This window comes from Amphibalanus amphitrite, unplaced genomic scaffold (genome assembly GCF_019059575.1).
Source record: "Amphibalanus amphitrite isolate SeventyFive unplaced genomic scaffold, NRLGWU_Aamphi_draft 000143F_arrow, whole genome shotgun sequence".
Classification (NCBI taxonomy): Eukaryota; Metazoa; Arthropoda; class Thecostraca; order Balanomorpha; family Balanidae; genus Amphibalanus; species Amphibalanus amphitrite.
In genome coordinates this window covers 374,737-391,028 of record NW_024881638.1, presented here as the reverse complement: position 1 = coordinate 391,028, position 16,292 = coordinate 374,737, and the positions used below count along the sequence as shown (strand labels likewise).

At 50.3% G+C, this 16,292-nt stretch overlaps 1 protein-coding gene and 1 long non-coding RNA gene across 5 annotated transcripts in view; one reads left to right on the top strand and one right to left on the bottom strand.

Moving 5' to 3' along the window:
- The first annotated feature begins 18 nt into the window (after positions 1–18).
- Positions 19–2,105, top strand: LOC122382595. 3 transcript variants are annotated; one of them, XR_006256703.1, is made up of 3 exons: positions 28–58; positions 1,085–1,172; positions 1,395–2,105. It is a non-coding gene; the product is annotated as an uncharacterized LOC122382595 (long non-coding RNA). The 3 variants fall into 3 exon arrangements; XR_006256701.1 differs by lacking the exon at positions 28–58 and adding an exon at positions 93–376 and having other exon boundaries at positions 1,054–1,172; XR_006256702.1 differs by having other exon boundaries at positions 19–1,172.
- Positions 2,106–2,307: 202 nt separating this feature from the next.
- The window catches only part of LOC122382594 (rho GTPase-activating protein 26-like), a 28,416-nt gene continuing 14,431 nt past the window's right edge, over positions 2,308–16,292 (bottom strand). Inside the window, exons 5-21 of one of the 2 annotated variants that reach the window (XM_043368133.1) lie at positions 10,958–11,065; positions 10,446–10,550; positions 9,786–9,860; positions 9,382–9,451; positions 8,762–8,859; positions 8,190–8,366; positions 7,466–7,618; positions 6,854–7,028; positions 6,483–6,588; positions 6,054–6,213; positions 5,490–5,609; positions 4,733–5,051; positions 4,221–4,355; positions 3,846–3,897; positions 3,457–3,525; positions 3,098–3,177; positions 2,308–2,887 (exon numbers count right to left, since the gene is read on the bottom strand). In XM_043368133.1, the coding sequence (XP_043224068.1) occupies positions 2,796–2,887; positions 3,098–3,177; positions 3,457–3,525; positions 3,846–3,897; positions 4,221–4,355; positions 4,733–5,051; positions 5,490–5,609; positions 6,054–6,213; positions 6,483–6,588; positions 6,854–7,028; positions 7,466–7,618; positions 8,190–8,366; positions 8,762–8,859; positions 9,382–9,451; positions 9,786–9,860; positions 10,446–10,550; positions 10,958–11,065 (2,094 nt within the window). In that variant the 3' untranslated portion in view covers positions 2,308–2,795. The remainder of the gene's footprint in view (positions 2,888–3,097; positions 3,178–3,456; positions 3,526–3,845; positions 3,898–4,220; positions 4,356–4,732; positions 5,052–5,489; positions 5,610–6,053; positions 6,214–6,482; positions 6,589–6,853; positions 7,029–7,465; positions 7,619–8,189; positions 8,367–8,761; positions 8,860–9,381; positions 9,452–9,785; positions 9,861–10,445; positions 10,551–10,957; positions 11,066–16,292) is intronic. The other variant, XM_043368134.1, reaches the window with a different exon arrangement.

Genomic DNA, 16,292 nt, shown 5'->3' with positions numbered 1-16,292 from the left:
TAACTTAAAGATTTGTTTATTGTTTACGCTCTTGTTTCCCCCGCTGGGGCTGATCTAAGTTAATACGTTTTCTTGTAAAAATTACAGAAGCTAGATGTAATGAATCAAATTATTTGTACTGAAACAATACTGGAGATAATTCTAAGCGCAAATTTTGCGTAGAAACTAGTTAAATTAGTAAATACAGAACCTGTTTCGTTGCGCTGCAAATGTCACAGTGGCGTCGTATTTGACATGCCAGCTCAATTTTCGAAGTTTTTGGATGAAATTGCACAATCAAATTTCTCTTAGCCTTTTCAAACACATACTTTGGACCTTCTTGAATCAAACTTATCTCCTATAATAATTTTAGCACTTACCTACGTTTGTTGTGCAGGTGGGGAGGAGCAAGTGCTGCATTAACCTGTTTTTATACGTTTTCATAGCGAAAACATCAGTTTTTAACCCAATTAAACATTTTTTAAAACCTTTTGTGCTCAAAAATTGTACTGACTGTCTTCATTTTCAAACTTATTCTCCTGGATACCTACCTGCCTTAAAAAGATATTTTTGCTCTCTGCCTACGCCCTACATCATTTATTTTATTTTTACAATAATATCTGAATTGGGACCTTAATGGCATCCCAGAATAACAACATTCCCTAAAAGATAAAGGAGACAAGAATGCTGGACTGGCATTGATGCCTTGAAAATGCTGGGCAAGTGGGTGCACCCACTTGGGCAGGCCTGAAATTGGAGGCTGTTCGGGGAGGTGGCCATGGGGCATGCAGCAGTGAGCATCCTTGAATTACCAAAAAAGCGATACAAGTTTTAAAACATATAGCTTACATAGTCTAATAATTTACAACTGACAAGAGTTTGAAATATCATTAAAAAGTGCCACAATTTGTGTCACATTCAGAAATTACATGCCCTCTCTTTACCTCCCCTGAATGTCCACCCTGAAATCAACCACCCAGGTTTTGTTCCAAGCTACCTAACTGCCACACTCTGCCTGCCTAATAATCTAATTTTAGGGCCTTGGCCACTGATTTATCACAATCTACTCTTCAGATTAAACACTGAACACATAATTTATTTGCAGTTTTGTCCTTTCAGCTAACAGCTCGGAGTTGACAGATTGAGTGATGTCTCTGGCCTCAAGAAGTAAAGTTATTCAAGCCTACAAAAATGTAAGTCATTGGCCTGTGATGTATTCAGTTTGATTTTGCTTTATTTTTAGATATGATTTAGTGACAAATTGTGACCGCAACTGACAACTGCATTGCCTTGATGGTATCCTTTTGAACTGAAATATATTTCCCTAATTAATATTGATCCTCTGCCCAAGTGCGAATATTGTAGCAAATACAGTCCATGACCCCAATGGGCTCACCTGATTTACCTTTTCTCAGCTGCTCCATTTGGGCAAGAATTATCCAAAGGGTTATGATTTCTTCCGGCAACGCCTGAAGTCCGCGTTCATGAAAAACAAGGATGTCACCGATCCTGCTCAGATCGAACAGCTGCTCTGCAAAGCCGAGTTCGTCTCTAAGGAGCTGGAGGCGCTCTACATGCTGCGGAAGTATCGCACTCTCAAGAAACGGTACTACGAAGACGCACCGCCCAAGAGTTCGACCTAATCTCATGTATTTGCGCTTGTTTTTCAAGCAGTACTCAACGTAACGCTGAATGTTTCAGCGTATATGGTACCGGCAGTAAATAACACAATGCAATGTCCAGCAGCATTGTTATCCCAAAGCAAGTGGTATAGTTGGTAATAATACTCGTTAAGTTTTAATTACAAAGGGACGTTTTGTACCCATGTTGTCGAGGGTTGTTTTCATGTGAATGTTTTATATAGAATAGCGCAAATGACTGTTCTTGCCAGGATACGAGGGGCGAGCTGTGTTTTGAGTACGTATGAATGGGCATGACTGGAAGCGCCTGCTGTATTTTCTTGGATGCGGCATTCTGGCGTCCTGGCGCAGCACAGAAACTGCATTTCACCGGGGCATCTGGTCGCCTGTACGCTCACAAGCTGTGCTCAAGCTGTTGAACACGTGATGTTCCATTATGAGTGCATGATCCACAATATATGGAATAAATATATTATTGGTAGAAAATTGTTATTTAAGCCATGTTAAATATTTCCAACAGCATATTTGACACGGAGCGGGCTAATCCTCGATGCTCGACTACGTCTTGGCGTGACAAAATAATCTGACTGAGACGCACCGTATCAAAGTATTTCTCTCTGTAGAACAGCGCGATTGCGCGACCTTCAGAGCACCTGTGTTATCAAACTCACCAGTCTGGACGGCGCGCAGTGGAGGCCCCATGTATTGGACATCTCGCAAAGGCACGGAGCTCATTCGCAGCACACACATTTCATTTGTACACAACACGAGCTACCGTAAATATAGTGTCTGGTTCGCTTTACATACAATCAGTCTCAGCGTGTAAACTACACACATTGCACCCATATAAATGCTGCACAGTGCACAATCACCGGTGGGTTTGACAGCGCCAGTGTCTGTATATCACCGGCGCTATCATGGAATATCGCATCTGTGGCGGCGGCGGCGCTGCCCCGTTCGCCGCCGTACTATTCGGAATGTCTGCTCGGTCCGTCAGGTCGAGATCCCGCCGAGTTCCCGACTAGCGGACCTCTGAGTGTCCGGTCCAGCGGATCTGTGAGTGCCCCGACCGGCGGATCCCACGGGTGGATCTCGCTGAGTGCCCCCGCTGTCCCAGAATGCCCTGTGCGGGTCATCCCGCGAGTACAGTGCCCAGACCAGCTGCCCACCGTCCGCTCACGGTAGAAACTCGACGTAGTTGTCTGGCAGCAGCCCCAACTGGCCATTCAGCGTGCCTTCTAGCCAGCCGGGCTCCCGGGAGGGACGGACTGCGGGGAGAGAACAGGGGGGAGGGTGAGGAGGCGAACTGAGACGGGTGGCGCTCCGTCATAATCGCCGGAACTTACACGATAAGTGCACATCATTGCTGGTAATAAGAAGGAACTAAAAAGTCGCCAAAGATGGAATGACAGAAATGTTGGGTAGCTGTTAAAATCACTTGCAAGTTCGGAAACTAACTAGTTTTTCACATGTCTTACCATTGGTGATGATTTGGTTCGGCTCAAACGATAGTTCTGACTCATTCTCTCCCACACAGGCATACAGCGTTCGAACTCGCCTGAAACGGACAGAGAGACAATATTAGTCAAGGGAATAGACCGTTGGATGTTTTGCTCAATGTTGCATCGTTCAATGGCATGACAATGACAACACGGCAGAATTGGTACGATTTATGCGGACAGTGTTTGTTCGAATCCTCGTGAATAAGAGCGAAAGGCAATGTTTCCTCGTTTTTTTTTTCCCGAAGCTACTGCCGAAAACCACTCGGTACGCCCGCTTCCTCTCCCGATAGAGTCCCCGACGTGTTCGATTTAATCGCACAACCCGTGCAACTCACCCGACTTTGTGATGACTGGGGGCGACCGAGCCGGACGGACCGCACGAGCTCACTGGTACAGACACCGACCTGGACACACAAACAAACGATGCGTCACGACGTCTTGCTATCATCCAATGAATCGACGATTTAATGCTGTAGTTAGGATACTTGCAAATTAACCAGAAAAAATGCATCCGTGTTACAAGGTGGCTTCTTGAAAAGTGAAAGGTGGCTTCTTCACGAAACAGGTATTCCAGCGGATAAAAACAACACCTAAGAAACAGGTATTCATAAGAATGACTACGCTACAGGTATATTCAGCGGAATTGGTTATTCTAAAGGCGCAAGCTTCTGCAGGGGGTGCCTTAATAAAGTAATCTTGGGGGTGCCTACGATATAATACTCACAGGTCTGGCTGGGACCGGTAACTGGGCGGACACCGTACTCGCAGCTTCCCTCCTGTGAGGAAGGCAGACGCCAGCGTCAGAGTAATGTTTTGTATGACAACAACAAAATAATGCAACAGTTTTAACGATTTCATAGTTATGAACGAAAGATGCAAGACTCGTAAGATTATCTACCACACGCTTCATCGATAGTAACTCTACCAAGTATGGCAAACGAACATATGTATAACACAGTGCTGATACTTCAAGATACGCAACAACAGATTCAAAGGCCTCTGAAAAAGAAAATTCGTACTTAAACAGCTAATTTGGCACCAAACAGAGCGATGTAACCAAACCCAGCCATGACAATAAGTCGCACGAGCGCCAACTCACGTGCATAAGGTGACGACGTGGACGGTCCTGCGGACTGGAGATCTCGTGACGATCGTGACGATAGTGACTCGTTGCTGCTGCTCAGACTGTGGTTACTGGGACTGGCCCGTTCCGGAGGCTCCAGGTCGCTGGTCACTGCGGAGAAGGACAGAGGGAGAGACGAAGCGTCAGTAAACTGAGAAGTGTGTTATAAAATCCGGGGGCAGGATGTACACATTCGTCATTGTGTGAAGGGATATGGAATAGATGAGAGCAGACGGTGAAATGCGATAGAAAACAAGCTCAAGCCCGACTCAGGTCCCAACTTCAGATTACGAGTCTGGTCTTCGCCTGGCCAGTCTGAGAGAGATGCAAGATGACTTACTTTACTCAGCTGAGCTCACTTCATGATTAGCTACGATCACATGATGTAAAACTACCAGAAACCAGCCACGGACCAGAAACCAAACCAGCCCGGCCCACTCACGACGGTGAGTCCGACCTCTCCTCTCGCCCCTATCCCCCGCACTAACCGAGCGTGCTGGTGACATGGTGTGACCGCGGCCGGCCGCCGGAGCCATCCGACCCAGACTGGTGTCGCCGACTCGCCCCGGCCGGGCCCTCGAGCCGGACTGTGCGCGCCGCCCGGCCCAGGTCCGGGGGCGAGGAGGCAAGTCGCGCCGGCCGGACTCCTTCCGGGGAGGAGGATCTCGCCACGCGCCGCGCGCCCGCCGGCGGCTGGTGGGAGGCCGCCGAGCGGGCCAGAGCTCGCTCCAGGCCGGCCCTGCCCAGCTCCGGGGTGGACGGTCGGGCCGCGTGCTCCAGCGCCGGCGGCACTGAGCGCGGCTCCAGCTGATGAAGGGAGGGGCGGTTAGTCATAGAGGATACAAGGTGACTGGCGGACATATTGTGGTGTTTATCAATGATAGGCGGCTTATGAGACGGAAAATACCACAGTAATTCCATAAATCAAGCACCTTATTTGAATTGAAGCTGTTTATCAGTTATGACGCATTTACCGGAAATCCATGAGTAACACTAGCAACGAAAATCACTTCGACAAGCATGCAGTTCAATCACATCTTAGAAAAGCTAACGCCAACACTTCGGAAAGCTCAGCAAAATGTCAAAGCTAATCAGACGCCATCCGTTCTTAGAAGCCCACACAAACTTCAACCGCGTCGCGCCCACCCCGGACCGTCTTAGCCCCCGACTTTACTGTAAAGCCCGCCCGTGACGTGACGTCACACTGACTCGTGACGTCACACTGACCCATGACGTCACACTGACCCGAGCGGAGGCTGAGAGGACCGGCTTGGCGGGCGGTTCCCTGGTGGCCGGCGCCGGCCCGTTGGACACGGAGCGGCCGTTGGGCTCCTGTTCACCCTCCACCGCGCCGCCGCAGAATATCTAGTGAGACACCCGGACGTCACAAGAGCGGTAGGAAGGATGGAGGGTAGTGGAGGGATACGAGCGGCAAGGTAGGATGGTGGTTCTTCAGGTGAATGGAGACGTATGGTACGAAGCGATACAGAGGACTGAAAAAAGCATATCACCTGGACATCGTGTTTGAGCGTAACCATAATGGACAATGGACAACCATCACTCCCAAGACAATCAACGAATGCCCAACAAGAAAAAACAAGCACACAACACCGAAAAAGCAATGACTGCCGAACAGCACAGCCCCAAAGTCATATTATATGACGCTGCATTCCCGAATAATATTCGAATTCCCAAACTGTAAATATTGCAAGCATCTCAAGTTAAGACAATACGCAGTATCAACCCACCCAACGGACATAAAACAAGCCAAGCCCCAGCGCTCTGGCTCGCTCTGGCATCAGCTCTCACCGCATCATAGTTCCTGATGAGCGTCTCCACGACGGTGTTGCAGAACTTGATGTCGATGATGGCGGCCATGGTGTCCTCCTCCGGCCGCAGCAGCGTCGGACCGAAACACACCGCCAGGTTGCTGATCGACATCAGGTTCCGCTCACTCTTGTTGCTCACTCTGTGAACGGTCACACGATGAAGTTATGTGAATCCTTGTTCTGCTTCATGGTATTCATGCGAGCCGTCCTTAACGTTGCAGACGTTAATACGCACCATCCTATATTAGAGCTGTTACTTATGGGATATCAAATTCCAAAAGTTATCGATGTTATGTGCGACTTACGTTAACTATCAGAGACCATCGCCAGAAGCTGGGATACGCCAGAGAGCTGCACGTAGCAAAACAAAAATCATTGCAGTCAGCACCCAGAGAAAGCCAGTACTTACTTTTGCAGATGGTGTATCAGAAGTTTCAGTAGCTGGTAGTTGAGTTTGGGTAATTTACTGACTAGACTGAGTACCTTAGCTACCCTCACTTCCTTCTTATCCGTCTCTGTAACAAAAACAAATCGCTGTTAATTGAAAAAGCAAGATGCGGAGACAACATACACTCAACTGCAGCCTTTGATCATTTAATTCATATTCACAGCTTGACTTTCCTCTGCTTCTTATTAGCTCATGAGCAATGCAAGCAGCACTCCAGTTGAAACCATAAACACTAGATCCAAAACGCTTCACAGGAGAGCCTTGTGCTGCACACTAAACATCGTCATCGGTTGCAAATTATTAACAATTGCAAAACCCTTCCCGTGACTCACTAGCTGCGTTCATGAACTCTGAGTGTAGCCGGAACGTCATCAGGGGCTCGGGCAGGTTTCGCAGGTACGTTTTGACGGCGCTGGTGAGCGTCTTGTTCTCCCATTCCTGGGGACTCGCCAAGTCGACCTGTTCAAACTTGGTCCGACTGAGACCCAGCTGCACCAACCGGTTGACCTGGCGAAACGAAAGACGGCTGTCAACGAACATAGCATATCAGCTGTCATGTCGGCAGCTGGGAAATCCTCCTACACTAGGCCATGCTAATAGGTGCGTCAGACACCATATAAATATCACGATCAAATTTGTGCCAGCGGGTGTGTCACAATCCATCCCAGTAAGTCTAGGTTACTTGCTGTCAACTAAGATGCTAACTGGCCGAACCTTATGAAGCTATCGAAAATATAAGAGAGCCAGCACATCACTGGAGAAGTTAAGTATTGTTGCTGACGGAATCAAAAGGTGTGCAATTAATGGATAGTGATATCAATATAACCATCCCGCGGTATATGTAACAAAATGCAATAAACAACAATAAACACATAATTGCGTTCTGACATACAGCAACACCTACTAAAGTCCACATCAGTTCTCCCCCTAAAACCCACCCCTACCTTCGAGCTGACGCCGACGACGCGATAGAGGCCCTGGTCCTGAAGTCCCCTGTCCTCCAGCTGCGCCAGACACCGGCTCACGAAGAACAGCCCGCTGCTGTCCAGACTGGTGTGGTCTGTCCGCCGCTCCAGGTGCTCGAACCGAGCGTACGTCTGGGAAACGGCGGAGAAAGGAGAGTCAGCCGTAAATTTGGGAATGGGGAAGTCCTAGGGATAATTTTGTGTGGTGTAGCATCGTTCTTAGAGGCGAAAACACCGAATAATTACAAATTTATAAATGATTGGATGAATATGATATTACGTTGATTAAGTCCTGGAGTACGTGCACCGTACAAACAATGGTTAATACAAGTGGTACTATCAGCAATTATGGTCATAGTATTTGAGTGCCCTTAAGTGCAGATGCATTAAGTACTAAACCATCGCATACAATATCTTATCAATTGGATAGAACTGTATAAAGCCAAGAGTCAAGAGATAGCAATCGAGAGTTAACAGTAATACACGCCTTAGGATGAGTATTGAGCCTGAACAAAGGAGTTTTAGCGAGCTGAAAGATCTAAGACCCAGACCTGCACCACATCTACACACGGTCGCCGTGTCTAGCTTCACACGGTCGCCGTGTCTAGCTTCACACGGTCGCCGTGTCTAGCTACACACGGTCGCTGTGTCTAGCTACACATGGTCGCCGTTTCTAGCTACACATGGTCGCCGTGTCTCTCACCGGCTCCTTTCCGTCCATGGCGTCCATCCAGAGTCTCCGGTCGTCCTCTGACAGCGCCTGCAGCGTGTACACCTGTCCGTCTCGCTCCTCGGCAGTGACGTCGAAGCAGAACCGCCGGTCGATCGTGTCGGACATCCTCCGCACACACGACTTCAGCTTCATCTGGTCCGTCGACGTCTGCATGGGCGGAGGGAAGGGATGGTTGGAAAAGTGTGCTCGGGCGTGATGTTCATGTGCTAATATACAATGTGCGCATGTCTTAGGTACATACGTGTTACGTAGATACACGTGTTAAAAGTGGTAAACCGGTGTTACATAGGAATGCATACTGTGAGAGTTAAGCCGAAAATGAAAACATGAATGGTGAGATAAGTTAGTACATGGCACGAATGTGTGCAGCGTGCGCGCTGTTGAGGTAACAGGAAGATACACATTACACATACATTTCAAATGGGCGTCAATCTGCAGGTAGCAGGCATATTATGATATCGATAGGCTAACTGAATCGGTAAGACTGATAATTACAATCAGACAGAGACCCGTGACGCTATCAGCCGCGCGTCATGTCTCACCAGTTTGCCCGTGATCTGATTGTACGGGATCAGAGTAAAGTTCCGCGACTTCTTATCGTACATGCAGTAGTGCTTCGTCCACGTTGTACCGAACGCCTCTGTAGGAAATAAGATGCAATAAGTCGTCAAATGTGGGAGTGGCGTAATTAAACTTGACTGAAATGTCCTAAAAATAAATGTATCGAGGTAAACCGATACATTAATTAATATCTGCCCAACTTTACGCTACAAACCAACGCAACAGCGCCCTGCTGGCCTATTATCAAACATTTGGCGCTACTCGTAGTTAGTAGATGACACCACATAGCTTTGCATCGTCGGGAATAACTAAAACACACAATGAAAGCGTCGTTTAGCTTTGGAAAGAAAAATGACCAAGCATCACAACGCCGACATCATGTATAGTCGACTACAGAATGATGCTCCACTCCTCAGAAGCTATCAGTTGACCGGAGCGCTAAGTTGTGCCGCTTATCACGCAATTAAGCGTGTCGATTGTGAGCATTGGGACAAAGCTATAATTTGTGAACTCAGCCTGTGTGATGCGGCACAGCCTACCACTCCAGGCAAATAATTGCCTGTGAAAAGTGGAACATCATTCTGTAATCGACTATACTCACTTTTCTCCAAGAGGTGCAGGTAGCCCTGTCTGGTGTACATCTTGTCCATACTGCCCACATCGAGAGACTTCTGCAAATCATCACGGAAAACAAGGTAGGTCAGCACCTGTTTGGAAATCATGGCTGCAGAACACGAAACTCAGCACATTGTCTGCACTACCAACACAGAATGTAATCAACATAGTAGCGACATAACCCAAACAACAATCAGAAACATGTCTCACATTCCAATCCTTCCTGGGTAGCTCGACGGTACTTCAGGCTTATCACAAGCTCTTGACGGCCCCACGAATCGAAAGTGTTGTGGGCTTATCAGAACCTCTTAGCTGCCCCACGAATATGCATTATAATTCTCTGCCCACGAGTTTTTCACTCCGAGTTTTTCACTCGAGTTTTTAACTCACCGTTTGTCGCACCTCCAGAGTACGGTTCTTCAGAGACTCGACCTCCGTACGGGTGGCGACAAACTCGTCTCTGGTCTGGCCAAACACGAGGGAAGGGGGATGGTCATTGGTAAGACGAACGCGAGATGGGGAATAGTCACACTGGTCAGACACGAGACGGGGATGGTCATTGGTCAGACGCAAACAACGGGAACGGTCATTGGTCAGACGCACATAAGACAGCGAACGGTCACATCGGTCAGGAGCACAAACTCGCCTTTGGTTTGACCAAACACGACACGAGGAACTATATTGGTCAGACACATCTGACCGGAATGGTCACATTGGCCAGACGCGTAAGCTCGTCTCTGGCCTGACCACACACGACGGGGAACGATCACATCGGTCGTGCGCACACGAGGTGGTGGCATGAGAGAGGCCACTGGGTGTGTCGAGGAAAAGGGGGGGGGGGGCATATTCCGAATCGGAGTATAACAGACGACCCTAACGTTTATTTTCTCTAACGCACTACAAACAATACCGATGGCGCTTTTTTTACATTGTATGCTCGGCTCATGCTCATTTAAGCCCTAAGAATGCCACTAAAATAAATTAAAATAATTCATATAATGAAAAGAAACAAAGGAGACAGCTTACCCCATCTTGTGAGAGAACACCTACCTTCTGAAGTCGCGCCTGGAGATCGGTCATAGAGCGCTCAGAGTCCTTGGCTAGCTCATGTCCTTGGTGATAAAACGTCAGCCATCCATACATAAAACTCAGCAGCTGTCGATAGGAGAGGACAGTCAGCAACTTTTGACAACGCAGAGTAAACGGTGCCGTTTATAGAATAAAACGCAAACAATCGCCAGAATAGTGTCATAAGCACGCCTCGATTCCTCAAAACTAAATTCCGTGAGTGACAGATCTGCGGCAAAAAGACCATAGCAGGTAACAACCATTACTGTAATAGTCAAGACCAGCGACAATAAAAAGTCGTTATGGAACAAAAAAGAGGTAGAGTCGTGACTTCTGAGCCATTTCACACCCAGTGTACAGCATGTTACCGTTATACCAAACACAGCTGGACCTGCCGGTCTCACATAATTAGAACAAGTAAAACCCCGGCGAGTCACCACAACACGGCAAAAGGTGGCGACATGTTTAGCGAAACCGGTAGCCTTGACACCCACCGTCTCGACAAACTCGAACTTTTTGCGCTGCTGCACTTCCTGGAGGAGACACACGTAGTCCAGACTAGCCTGATCGAACTGCCGCTGCTCCTGCTCCAGGAGGGCGTCCTGAAACAGGAGATGAACAGGACTTAGATGGGGGCGAACAGAGAGTTAGTGAGGACGAAACATGGTGGGCAGATGGGAACAGCATATACGTGAAAGAAAGACAAGCAAGATCAAGGGGCACACAGGAGCTAACAAGAGACAGATATGGAAAATATAAGCCTCGTGAGCCAATGGAGGGATGAGGAGCGGGTCCACACTAGTTATGCGGATGGCTGGCGGACGGTTCCACAATCATAAGTACGAATCGGTTCAACAATCATAAGAACTGTGCGGCGATTCTATGTGGACACCGTGGGTCTATGTGAATGACGACCGCTTCTATGTGGGACCGTGGATAGCAGACGGTTGGCTCCAAATCACGCGAATGCCCCTCAGCTCCTTGTGGGCGGACCCAGCCGGTCAGCGACCGACTTCTACCAACAAGTGGACACCGGGTGCCGAGGGCGGGTCGGACGGACACGTCACCGGTCGTCCGCGGCCGGCCGACGCCCCGACCGCGCCGGTCGGACGGTCGATTGGGGGCCAGACGTCGGTCGATTGTCGTCGTCGACCGTGCGGTCTTCATAGAGCAAGCCTTACGTCCGCCGGAAAGCGGCTTACTCGGAAACATGCCGGTCACCCCTGCACGACTCTGGGGTCTTGGGGTTCACCCCAGTCCAACTCACCCCACCCTCTAGCTAAGGGCGCAACACTGTCCGCCGGCGACACGGCGCGGCACGGCACGGAAAGGCACAGCACGGCACGGTACAGCACAGAGGGTCGGCCCGCGCTGCCCCCGCGTCGGCCCGCTCTGTCGAGCCCTGCCGGCCATCCGACCACGCCCCGTCCAGACCACAATGACCCGGTGCCGGCGGAAGGGGCAGTCGCGTGCTGCTAAACCGTACGCCCGGAAGGGCTTAACAACACTCAAATGACGGAGCGCTGTATGCTGAAATGTAAAGCGAGCTGGATAGTGCAAAAACGATCGAATGTTTACCAGTAGGCATCAGTATTGTGGTCTGTGGATAGGACAAATTGTGGTATTTCTAGCTTCCATCTGTGCTCTTTTATCAGTAGCATACGCCACACAGCGAGCTATTCAATTCGCTAATAATATTTCTTTACGTAAACATGCGCACTGCGCACAGCTGTGCGTTCTCCTCAGTAGCCGCCCGCGGGCCACGGTCGTGCCTCCCCGTGGTGCGCAGCGTTGCTACCCCGACGATCGCGCCGAGCAGACAGTCTCAGACGTCCCCGGATCTATTCCAGGAGTATCCGTGAGCCCAGACTCGGCGTCCAATAATCGGTGCCGTGTGCAGCAGAGCACGTCATTAGGTATCCAATCAAACACCGCTCCCGACCGTCGGCCTAGCGTGACCAGTCGTGCGCGCTTGGAAACTGAACAGAGACGGCAAGCGCAAACGGCGCTGACCCAGTTAAAACTCGGCGGGCAATCAGCAGACACAAAACACTGTTGGTACACGCCGCTCTGCAAGCTGTGCTCGGCGGTCGGCGTAGCGCATTTGTCGCTGATTCAGCAGGGAAAATGTGGTCGATAGGACCGCCGAGTCGACTGACATCGGTGCAAACTCGAGTGACGGAAACAGGGAAATGATCATCGCCCAGTTCGGAGCTCCCACGAGTGACCGACCGGTGAATCAAGTTCTCACGCAGGCCAGCACTGCATGATTTGGTAGTTGGAATTGAACGTTATGAGAATCAGTGAATCGTGTCCTGTTTCGCAATCGAATACAAGTCGGCTAGGTGGTTCAAGCAGTTACGTGGGGTCTACAACACATATTGCGCGCCCATGTCTACAGCTTTCACATTCACCAATCACTGCTCTCGTGTCCATGCACGCCACTGATTTCACCCACTCTGTCCGACCCGGGCGGATACGGATAGGGAGGGTCACGGCTGATGATACACACACCACGCGTGACACGGGCCGCCCCGAATGACTCACAACCGGCACGCAGGGCGGGACGAGAGGCGCGAGTCGCCGGACCGTCACAGCATAACCGTGCTGTCCCTTTCAGGATAAATGCCAAACGTGCTTCAAAAGCTCGATATTGAAGCTTTCCAAACGTGCATGTGCATCATTTTTTTAATGTAAAAATATCGCCATATCAACAACATAAAAGGTCGCCATCCGTCATCAAGCATGTTCATGATAATCACCAAAAAAGTAACGTCCGGATTAGTCCAATACGTAGGTTGCCCAAAGCTAGCAAATCTCAATACAAAATTAAACAAATGCTGCTGGCTGCTGCATTGGTAAATTGCACATTCTGGCACCTGTATCACATACCAGAATACATGGCTCGCATGGCGGGCAGGCCTTGAGCATCGCTCGTTTGGCGTTCATACCGACAGCGACCAGCATGCAATGAGTATGCAACAAGTATCTTTGCCGGCAGCAAGGAAGCGGCAGCGAGGTCGGCTACGAAGTGGGTCGGCATTAGCATAAACACCATATTATTTATCAGCATGAGCTGTGGTGGATACTGGCCGGAGCAGTCGACCAAATATCTGCCTTCTGTTCAATGGAAACCGTGCGTGTTACGGATGCTGGATGTAGGATTTTCGTCCCCGTCTTTATGTAGCGGTAGGAACGAATAATCGTAACCACATGTGCTGCACTCATGGGAAGGCAATATGTGCGTATAAAACCCGTTTATTATCTCACTCGCCTGGTTATTGTTATTGCACGGTCTCATTGCACGGTTATGTTATTGCCTGGTCAGACGGTCAGACGATGACACCATCGTCGCCTCTCTCCGGCGTGCACGAGCCGCTACAAACCGCTGCACGCCTCCTTCATCACAGCGACAGTGCAGCGGTGAGAACCCGTCCCTGCACATTTTTACGCGTCTCCCCTCCCCGTCTGGTTTCCCAGTGTTGGCGGGGGCGGGCCACTCAGCACGCGGCACCCTGTGGAAAGCATTCCGGCCGAGTTTTGCCGGAAAATGGCCGGCCCTCCCGAGGAAATCAATAGAGCCAAGGCCAAACCGATCACGTAGCAATGGACGTTACGTCACCGGCGGCGCGCAGCTTTCGTTCTTCAACTCCCTAGTGCGATGTGGATCCGTCTACGGGTATCGATGTCTCGATTGAAATGAAAAAGAGGGTGGTAGCGATATAGCGTATGTCCTAAATAAACAGACTTTATGGAGGAAATCAGGGCCAGCTTCGTAAAACATTCGTTGTTTGGATACTAAACCGCAACGAGAAAGTCCAAAACACGAAGTTATATGCAGTTTGATGGATGTTCCGCTAAAAACTGGCCTGAAATGATCGACCGTATATAACGAAGCACCCATCAAAGCTCTGCCACAGCAGCCACACTCTGCCACTTTCGATTCGATTGGTTGGGTCGTTGGGTCAGGTCATCAAGCTGTCCGTCTTTCTACGGTCACCGCTCTTCACGTGAGAGCTATATAAATGCTAGACATCAATACTCTCATTACATTCGCCGCTAGGTTCAATCACAGTACAGCAGCACCCATAAACATTTGATCACGTGACGTGTTCAACTGCTGCGCACCGCCTAACGCATCCCCTGCCTCCTGCAACGCCTCACTTATCGCCCCACTTTGGGAGCAGGCGCCATCATTACGCACGATGGGCGAGCTGGCTAGAGACGAGGCCACACCAATCGAGCCTGATTGACCGCCGGCTTCTGAGGAGCAGATACGGGCCACGGGCCGGTCGCCGCTCTCCGTGGCTCTGCCTGCAGTACACGTCTGCTTCGCACGATTTCGAGTTCAATATTATCCGAGATAGCTAAAGAGAACCCCGTACACAGGAGAGTTTAAGTTTGGTGGCTGTCAAATACCGTGAGAAGAAAATGGAAATGATGGATACGATCTAGCCAGCGGACCGAAAACTCAGTCAATCGAATCAAACACCAATAAAACAAACGGATGCAAGACAGCCGAATCAGCAGACAACCTGACGCCAGTAGAACAGTCAGTGGTGACGGAAACTGGAAGGTCACCCAGTAGGTACTTCAGCTTTCCTAAGATGCCAAGTGCTGATACCTGTCATTCAGAACACCCACGATGTCAGAACTAAGAACTCAGTAGCCGACCATCCTAGCGATACACATCTACAAGACACAAACAAAACCGACACACGCAGCCATTCCTGACCTCCGGACAGATTCACTCCCCTGCCACCCTCCCTCCCTCCCGCTCAATGGTCACGCCGCCCCCTCCCCCTCCCGCCAATCGAGCCATGACATCATCGCCGGCCTCCCAATGTCTGGCGAGGCCGGCGGCTCCAGAGCAGCACAGCGCTGTGGGCGGGTGGGGAGGGGCACCGGTCCACTGGGGAGGGGAGGGGCCGAGCGCCCACCACGGCGAGCGAGCGAGCGACGGGAGAGCGGGCGACGGGAGAGCGGACGGCAGACTCGTCATGGACCGAGACGAGTAGCACCGGCTGACGGCGGCGAAACAAAACCCGCTCGGTGGTTGAGAGCTCAACTCAGCTGGTTGGTGAACGGACTGGGATATTTTCCCGGCCTGCTGGTCGCCACATGAGCGGGCGTGCATGACACAGATGCGTCACGCTTCGGGCGATACCCCAAAGCGTGATGCTGATAGCGCACGCGGCAGACCCGCATTTCCAGTTCCGGTTTCCACTGTTCGTGCCACAATGTCCCGTTCCCCAATCAGCATCCTTCTTTGTCTACTGCACCCCTATCTATAACATCCCACAGGGCTCGAACAGGATTTCACCCCGCCTCATTTCCTCCCCAGCACTCCGGGAGTCCATCCGCTCAGTATCTCTTCATCCCCAGCCCTCCGCGCCGTCCCCAGTCCATATGAGCACTTCCGCGACACGCCGCGTCCTTGCTCCCCCTCACGGCGTGCCGCGTCTCAGCGGCTCTGCGCCGCTCCGCCGTCGCTCTCCGCCAGTGATGGGCCTCTCCACTGCCTTGTGAGTTGTGACGGTGAATCACCACCGAGGCTTGCAGTCCGCGCACCAGTAGTGCTGACTGCCGAGCTGCTGAGCACTGCAGTAGCGGCGGAGACAATAGACCGGGAGGGGTGCGAGAAAGATCCGGTGGACTGGTATAGACTTATTGAGGGGAGAGAAGCGAGAGATAGAAGGGAGGGACGCACGAAAGGGCGACGGCAATTTTTGTCTCATAATGAATTTATTTACGTTTATAACATTAATGTCTAATTAGAATGTCTAAGCTACCACTTGAGTCTTGAACAAATATTAAGAGCATTTTCAA